General features: G+C 40.2%; 2 protein-coding genes across 6 annotated transcripts in view; one reads left to right on the top strand and one right to left on the bottom strand.

Annotated features, from left to right (window-relative positions):
* Positions 1 to 7,617, bottom strand: part of LOC106652913 (cryptochrome-1-like) — a 28,489-nt gene extending 20,872 nt beyond the window's left edge. For 4 of the 5 annotated variants that reach the window (XR_002763469.1, XM_014372088.2, XM_023459196.1 and 1 more), the window contains exons 1-2: positions 7,125 to 7,617; positions 6,017 to 6,718 (exon numbers count right to left, since the gene is read on the bottom strand). The gene's annotated coding sequence lies outside the window, so the exon portion shown is untranslated. Of the gene's footprint in view, positions 1 to 5,312; positions 5,405 to 6,016; positions 6,719 to 7,124 lie in introns of those variants that run through there. The other variant, XM_023459195.1, reaches the window with a different exon arrangement.
* On the top strand, positions 1,778 to 3,273 carry LOC106652795 (zinc finger protein 300-like; the record flags this gene model as incomplete). Its single annotated transcript, XM_023459208.1, has 2 exons — positions 1,778 to 2,316; positions 3,222 to 3,273. Coding segments are annotated over 2 exons (591 nt in total), but the record flags the coding sequence as incomplete, so codon positions are not given.
* Positions 7,618 to 9,449: the final 1,832 nt, after the last annotated feature.

Here is a 9,449-nt window from a genome sequence, read left to right on the forward strand (position 1 = left end):
TTTTTTTGCTTTTTCATACATTTTCTAAAAAAATTCGTACGTAATGTTTGAATTTAAGTACAGAATCAAATCTTCTTTTGTTCATCTTTACTTTAAAAATAATTTATGCATTATTTGTGCAATTTATGTCTAGAATATATTATATATTCATTTTCGACAAAGATTTCGTGTAAAATTACCTCAAATAATATTCGAAATCGGTTACTTTAATTCAAATATCTAATTTAACATTAAGTTTGAAAATTTTTTTAACCGTGTATGTTAATAAATAGTCGATCATCTCCGAGTGAACCCTCGGAGCCACGAAACATTGGGCAAAAAAATTCATCGCGACGCCAAAATTCGCATGACGTAATTGAAACATTGCGATAACGCGAATCGACGCACGCAGACGGTTGCGGTGCGATATATACGCCTGAACACGATCAGCCTGCGTACAATCATGTAAGCGCGCGTTTACATATTGTAAATTAATGCGTGTCGAGGATGCGGTCTGGAAAGCGGCCGTCCGCGGCTTTATTGCATCGGGCGCTCCTTGATTGCCATTTCCTTCGTTTCCTTTCTCTCGACCATTTGTTGCATCTCGCGAGTCGATGTATATGATTTTCTATTTTCATCCGATCCGAACGATATCGATATTTGACCGACGCGTTGCTTGATTTCTCGATATATTTCCCTCCCAATGCAACGAGTTGAGGATTAATTTTGCGTATGGTTTAACTGTGTGATTGGAAGATGTTCCAACAAACTTTTCTGCGATCGCATTACTTTTTATGGGCTTTAATTGAATGATACTCTTAATTGCGATACTAATTATGATACTTTGGTACAGCCCAGCATCATTTTATTTAGCTGCTTTATGACACCAGTATGACTTAAAAAGGCATTGTTTATTTCAAAATTTTCGTAATTTTTTTTACATCATTTTCCAATAATCTTCCTTGGTAGAAATTCTTAAAATTAATAATGTCCTAATGACTGAATAATGCCAATTTAATTGCTTCAAGAAATTTAGACCAGTTATCGAGCACTTTAAATCCACTATATCTTCTATTATCTATTCGTCACAAGAAAGAATATTTAAATAACATGATCCTTTTGGTCACATAATACATGGACATCGGTACAGAAATGTTTATATTCATGAGCTCATTGGGGCTATTCAATTATAAAATGACGATAATAGCGACGGATAAATTCTATGTCTTAATTGTAAACAATGTGAAAATAAACAATCTTGAAATCGTACCTTCATAACTGAAGTAATTTATAAGCAAACAAATGTGTACGAGTATTGTCTAAATTATATCTATTCATTCTCCGTAGCACTAAATAGATATCATCGTTTAATTAAGGCACTAAAATGGATAAACGTGAGAAAAAATTCGACGAAGTTATCTCAAGATATAATGCAAGTGAACGTGGTATTGTTGTTTCAGACGAAACCCCTTTTACACAAGAATCAAGTATGATAACACACCGTAACACAATTCAAAATGAACGTAAAGATTTTGCATGTGACAAGTGCGAGAATAAATTTGAGTTCCGAAATCATTTGAGTAGACACCAAATATCGGTACACAAAAGTCGCAAAGATTTTCCATGTGACAGCTGTGAGAAAAAATTTGTAAAAAAATTGAGTTTGATAACGCACCAAAAATTAGTACACAAAGATCGTAAAGATTTCTCATGTAACAAGTGTGAAAAGAAATTTGAAAATAAATCAAATTTACTCAAGCACAATAAAATATTCCACGAAGTTTTCAAAGATTACTTATGCGAAAAATGTGCGAAGAGATTTGGAAATAAACGGGATTTGATCTTGCACATAAAGACAGTACACGAAAGTCACAAAGATCACGTAGGCGACAAGTCCGAAAAGAAATTTGGAAGAAAATCACACTCACTTTTACAACTAAAGACAATCCACGAAGGTCGGAAAGATTACACCTTCAAAGTCTTCAAAGATTATTTATGTGACTTTTGCGGGAAGAAATTTCGAAGTAAACAGTATTTACTCTTGCACATAAAAACAGTCCACGAGGGTCGCAAAGATTTTGCATGTGACAAGTGCGAGAAGAAATTTACACAAAAATCGAGTTTGCTCCTTCACCTACAAGTAATACACGAAGGGCGTAAAAATTATGCATGCGATAAGTGTGAGCAAAAATTTGGGTACAAACATCATTTGTTTTTGCACCAAAGGATGGTGCACGAAGGTTGCAAATACTACACGTGCGACATGTGCGAGAAGAAATTTGGAAGAAAATTTGATTTTTTCCGACATCTAGAAGTAGTTCACGAAGGTCGTAGAAGGTTCGCATGCGACAAGTGTGAAAAGACATTTGGACAAAAATGGATTATGATTCACCACCAAAAAACAATTCACGAAGGTCATAAAGATTTCGTATGCGACAAGTGCGAGAAGAAATTTGGACATAAACAGAATTTACTTGTACACCAAAGGGCAGTACACGAAAGTCGGAAAGATTTTGCATGTGACAGGTGCGAGAAACAATTTACACATAAACCGCATTTGCTTCGCCATCAAAGAACAGTACACGAAAGTCACAAAGACTTCGTATGCGACAAGTGCGAGAAGAAATTTGGACATAAACAGAATTTACTTGTACACCAAAGGGCAGTACACGAAAGTCGGAAAGATTTTGCATGTGACAGGTGCGAGAAACAATTTACACATAAACCGCATTTGCTTCGCCATCAAAGAACAGTACACGAAAGTCACAAAGACTTCGCATGCGACAAGTGCGAGAAAAAATTTGGACTACAATACAATTTGTTAAAGCACCAAAAGACAGTACACGAAGGTCACAAAGATTACTCATGCGATAAGTGCGAGAAGAAATTTGGGGGGCCAAGCAATTTAACTAGGCACCAACGGATAATACACGAAGGTCGAAAAGATTACGCATGCGACTGGTGCGAGAAGAAGTTCGGACAAAAAACGCATTTACTCAAACACCAAAAGAGAGTCCATGAAGTGCGTAAAGATATCGCATGCGACAAATGAGAGAAGACATTGGGGTCTCAAGGCGATTTGATAAGACACCAAAAACTATTCCATGTGTAACAAGCGAGAAAATTAAAGAAGAAGAATATCGAGCTCGTTAATGCACAAAACAACTGTACATTAATGTCGCAAAGATTTTGAATGCGATAAGTGTGTGAAGAAATTCGGATATGAATCTATTTTTTTCCAGACACCGAAAAACTGTACATAAAGATTGTAAAACTGACAAGCGTAATGAGTGAATCTCATACTTAGATCTAATGCATCAAATTAATTCAAGAACATATTTTTTTTCCTATATTATTTGTTATAATTTTCTATATATTCATATATTTAACAATTCGGAATATATTTAATTTTCAATAGTGCTTTTATCAAATATATATTATTTAATTGTCATATAAATTGATTCAATACCTACTAGTTTCCTAGAGGCCTTCAAAAATAATAATCAATATTTGGACTAAACGTCCAATGAAATAAAGATTATTTTTTGACATTATTTTTCAAGTAAATATAAAATTGCACCTACAACTGTTTAATCTATCATTTCTGTACACCAATTGTAACACTTTAATATTTTGCAGCTTTTCGTTTGCGAATTAGAAACAAACGGTGGAAAATCTCTAAAATTTATTCATTTTTTTTTATTATTACGTCCACGCAGTTGCGCAAATTGAAAGAGAAACTGCCGGATCAAACATCCGCTCGCGTTTGGTATACACCTTTCAAAAGCCCCCCATTGAAATACAATTTTTTTTCATTTTATTTTATTATATATAACCCATAAATATAGATGGAAATATCCACGAGCTTTCACGCGCGCGAGCTTGAAAGGGGTGCGGGAGGAAAGGAGACAGGTTTTTTTTTTTAATCACTTCATTCACTCGAACGAGTGCGAATCGCAGATATAAATCGAGGGGTTTTTCATGCGAGCCCGAGCGAGCTCGCTGAATTTTCCATCGATGATTTTTATGCCTCTGTGCGCGCGCGCGCGCGGGGGGCGACTACCTGTTTATAATATAACGCGTATCGAGTATACACACTATACAATTTCTGATTCTACGGGCGTTTGTAAGCCACAAAAGGAGAAAATTAAAAATTTGCTCGGAGCGAGTAAAAGCACGTCTTCACGCTGCACTGCGCGCGAGTGCGCCAATGCTTATCATCATCGGGTATTATATATATAATAATATAAGGGTAAAACATTCGCGCGTAATTCGAAAAAGAAGAGCTGACGCAAATGGTTTAATGTTGCGCTGCTCCGTGGCGGCGACCGCGTATATAATATAGCTTGTCTACTCCTCTCGGAAAGAGCACCGCCGGGCGCTGCATCAGCACAATTTCTATTCCGCAGCTCCGCGCCAGTCTAGTATATACTTATTATTGTTATTATTATTATTATTAAGTTTGCGCATAGAATATACGTGGCGCAGACGCTTGTGTAAAATATTTTGTACGTATATAACGTGGACTTTGGCAGAAATGCGTCCTGCCCGTGACATAGAAATACAAAACTATTTGCGCGACGTGGCGAGCTCTTCTCGGATCGAGCCTATCGGGGCTCGTTTTTTGCACATTTCGATTTATTCGCGGATCGGCGGCGAATAGTCCAAGTAGAAAATATTAAAGAATGACCATCGAATGATTTATTCCGAAGAGAAATTTTGATAAGAGCGTTGGGTATGAGGGAGTTAACCCGTGAAAATCGTATTGTCTAAATACCATAAGCGACCACGAAGCCAAAATTATTAGGGTCTTATCGCGTTAGAAATGAATTAAAATATCCTGGAATTGTCAGTTAAACTGCTTCAAAAAGTTTAGATCTGATAATTTCAGTATCCACCACTAGATGGCGAATACCTTCATCCGTATAAATCTGCAAGTGGCAAAGTCAAAATAAAAGTACATAAGTCAAGCACGGCTTTGTATGATAAATATCTCTGGGCTGGTTTGCATAAATGACACAGCCATCGCAACGTATATCCAGTTGTCAACGATATATGTATGTATTAAAGAGCACGCGACGGCGTCCGCGACGCTTCGACTCGAGTTCCACACGAACTATATACGCCTATTATCATACGCGGGGAACAATGCCGTTACAGTTTCAACGTTTACCGGTAAAATTATCGATTATCCGCGCCCGTGCGGTAGACAGTACGCCGAATTGATCGCGTCGGCAACGTAATATCGTTATCGTCGTATCTTCGCCAACGAAATGCTTTGATTAATTTTCGTTACAAATCGTTTATAATTATCGTCTGTGAAAAAGACTTACTCGTATCGACGATTCAAATATATTCTCGCAAGCACCAGCAAAAGCACAAAAATCGGCACAACAACGACAACAACACAAAAGTAAATTCAATTTTTCTTCCGTGACATTATTTTGCGGGCACGATCAGCAACAACAACGCAATGATCTCCACATACAAAGTTCGTGAGCGCGGAGGAAGCTCGCGCGCGTCTTCGAGGCATCGCGAACTTTCGAGAGTTCGAGAGGTTGACGATACACACAATTTTTTTTTCCTCCTGCTTCTTTTTTCGTTGGGTCGTCGCGCAGTGGCGCTTTTGACTGCCGCCATACTCACACAGACACACACACACGAGTGTATCTGTCTGTAACGTTATTACAGCAACAACGCAGCGCGCGGCAAAAGCTACATGTGCGGTGCAGTTATATTATTATTATAAAAACAATGTGTGCACGAGCACGAGTGCAAGTCTATATATTATAGAGCGTGACGTAGTTGCCACTCGACGCAGTCGCCGATCGCAGTACAGTCGTCGTAAGTAAGTATAAAGTGTAACGAGTAATCGCACACACTATGGGGCAGTGCAACGACTGTACACACGGCATCATTATCGCTATTGCTGAACTGCGCGTCGCGTCGCGGACAATACATTCTTTTCATCTGTTTATATACTTTTATCATAATTATCCCATTGAAGTTTATATAAAACAAATAAATCGTTGTTTACCTTGTAAAACTTGGACGAGGATCAGCTGCTTCTTTAACCGACGATTTTTTCCTAATTAATACACAATCCTGGAATTCCACGGGCTTTTTTTACATCGTTTCAAGCTCTCTTGTAACCCGCGATCTACCACCACCAAATTTTCAAGTTATGTTTTTTGAGCCTTTGAAGCGATTTGTTATTTATTCTCTTCTCTTGGCCTCTCTATCCGTTGCTGACGATTTCATTGATCAATCGCCATAAATTGTTATTAATTTTGTAGCAAATCCGGTCGCTTCTAATTCTATGCATTAGTGATTATAATTGGGCCTCCCCGCCTGACGAGCACTTCAACAAATCCAGACTCCCCAAACGTATACTATTGCTGTTAGTCTTTTCTTTTTTTTACTACTGCGTTAAGTCGTCCTTCGTAAATAATACAAAGAACGTCGCACTATATAAAGCTCGGCTACAGTGACGATGGCTGCGGCGTACGTGCAGAAACCAACTCTCACACCAACACACGTATATATGCGCACACAAGATCGTACGTCGCAGTATTAGATATATACGATCTTCTTGCGCGATGCAAAATCTCTCTATAACCGCATGCAGTGTATAGTGCCACTACTATATAATACTCCGATTCCACTAGGATTCTTGCGATATATATCTTTTTTTTTCGACTCTCGAGCGCTAGATAGTAGACACGGCGCTTCAAAATCTCTGAAATGCGAGAGAGCGTTAATGAGCTTTTATTATTATCGTCACTGCGGAAAATCGAAATTCTAATTAATTAATCGAATCGCTCGTTGCGGCAATTATTTTCGTTTATATATGGAGCATCGTTAACTGTCACGGCGATAAATACAAATTGATCGATGCAATGTATCTGATTATTTTTAAAAGTTAAAAATAACGAGTCCCACAGCCGTTAAGATAATTCTCGAAACACCGATTGAATCGAATTTTCTCGGATTTTAACCCAATTCCAATACCACTGAAAAGCAAGCTCTACGAATTACATTACATCGAAAAATGAAGAATCGACAATGAAATAATTATTTCGTATCAACGAGATCGTTAACTACTAGTTTTTTATCTTTTTTATTATTTTTTATGTAATATTGACCTTGCGCTGCCGCTGCTGTGTACGAGCTGCGGAAAAAACGAACCGAGTGGTACGTTTGCGAAATAATAACGAGGAGATGTTGCCTGTCACGATGTGTGCGTACGTACACAGACTATCGTTGAAACGTTCTAGAAAATTCACCACCACCGGAGTCGCGCACACACAACAACAACAACACACGCACTTTATCACTGGCTATGTGTGTATCGGCCCCCGATTCGGCGCACTTTATTGTATCGACACTTTGTACTATGATTTTCTCGCGGGCCCGGCTAAGGGCTGGGGCAAAAAAAGCTCGATCGAAGGAATTTTCTCAATCTACGGTCACACAAAGATCGGAACCATCGATCGCTGTGTATCGGTTATTATTATTATTGTTACACAAAGAGAGAGAGACGCGCGTTTTGTAGTTTTAAAGCGAAAATATCAAGCTCTGCGCTCGAGAAGACGAGGAGAGAATTCGCGCACACGCACGAGCCTGTGCCGCCGCAATCGGAAGAACACAGAGGCCGAAGCTGCATAGCTGTCGAAACATATGTGCCTCTATTGGCGCGATCGACGCCAGCAGCAGCAGCGAAGTTGGGAGTATACGCGACGGGGCCACGCCGTGTGCAACGTGACCGAGGCTCGGGCAGAGGGAGCGCAGTCACGTGGCCAGTCACGTTGAGCTCGTCGTGCTGCAGCTTAATAAGCGTTTGCTCGAGCGAGTGAGAGCGCAAAAAGCGGAGGCCGCGACTCTCACTCTATCTATCTTGTGCTGCGGAGTCGATACACAATTGCAGCAGCAGTAGCTTGTGTGCACTGCCACGCACCTCAGGGGCTAAGTACTATATATAGCGCCTATTCCATTCTGTTCGCGCGATATATAGATATTAATGCATAACTCGAGAGAGACTGGAGAGCTGAAAAGAAAAAAAAACAGCCTCCGACACGAGTAGATAGCTAGGCGAGGCAAAATAGCAACTCTCGAGTGCTAAAACGAGAATAAAACCCATAACGATCGTTTCTATATAGACGTCTCGATGAAAGATGAATTCGTATTATATCGATCGACTTTGTTATGTTCGCGCGTGACGTATCGTGTACTCCTCGCGGGGGGGGACTCCCCGCGATTTAATAACGTATCGCATTACGCACATCCGGTCTGGCCGAATTCTTTCCGCTGCATAATAATACGTGTATACGGCGTGAAAAAATCGCCGATTCGACCGATTTCGGACGATTATGCCATCGTGTTGAGTAATGGCCCCGTGTTGTGTGCCGTGCGCGGTTCTTTTATTTTATAAAACTGGCCGTGCACACAGCAGTGCATTGCTCCCGCGTCTCGACACGCGCGCTTGTATTATCGTATATGCCACGATTCTTCCGCTCGTGCACTTGTCAGCGACTTATAAGCAATGCAAGCTCGCTTATAAATAAAATTAGTAATTCTCGCGATTACTGTATCGAATATCAGCCACTCGGCAGTCCAATTTTTTATTATTATTTTTTTTTTTTTTTGTTCTATTCTATATGCTTTTATCGAAACCATTGATATATAAGAGCCGATTTATATAGGGCAGAGAGAGAGAAACTACGCGGTTCCAGTGCCACGCGCGCCTATCGTTTTATCGATTCGACGTCGTCGTCGTCGTCGTCGTTGTATAAACGATTATAATTATATCCGCGACGCACCGTTCGCGCGATGATCGCGACTAACTACTGTATGAGCAGCGTGACACGGGGCTCGTCGTGTGCGACTCAGCTCCTACGTACACCCGCGTGTGCGATACATTGGCCGCTGCTGCGTCCTGCGCACGCGAGCTCTCCCATAACTGCACGTTACCAACCGATCGGCGGCCGATATAACGACGATGTACATTACAACATGCGCGCTACGCGACTTACGCGATGTAGGTGTATACGATTTTTTGGCATTACGTAAGTAGTCGATATGATTATTCACGCAGCGAACGGAGCTTTTCCACTGCGAATGAAAAATCCCATTATTTATCGCGCGAGATCGTAATCCGTCGGCTCTACTCTATATAGACTTCGCGATTTGCGTTTCTATGCAGGACCCGCGGTGCTGCTGTATTAGGCATTGTCCCGATATGAGTTGACCGCGAGGTGGCGCACTTGTGTTATCCGACTTGTTACTATTATTATTATTTCTACACAGTGTAACGTCCGTAAAGCAGACGACGAACTTCTTTTCGCTATATAAATTTTCGCGAAAAACGTACCGTGCGCATGACGTCGCATAACACAAGTGCGCCACCTCGCGGTTAACTCATATCGGGACAATGCCTAATAGATATAGGTCCCGAACGCTTATGATCCTTA

Source organism: Trichogramma pretiosum, unplaced genomic scaffold (genome assembly GCF_000599845.2).
Source record: "Trichogramma pretiosum strain Unisexual culture from Peru unplaced genomic scaffold, Tpre_2.0 scaffold58, whole genome shotgun sequence".
NCBI lineage: Eukaryota > Metazoa > Arthropoda > Insecta > Hymenoptera > Trichogrammatidae > Trichogramma > Trichogramma pretiosum.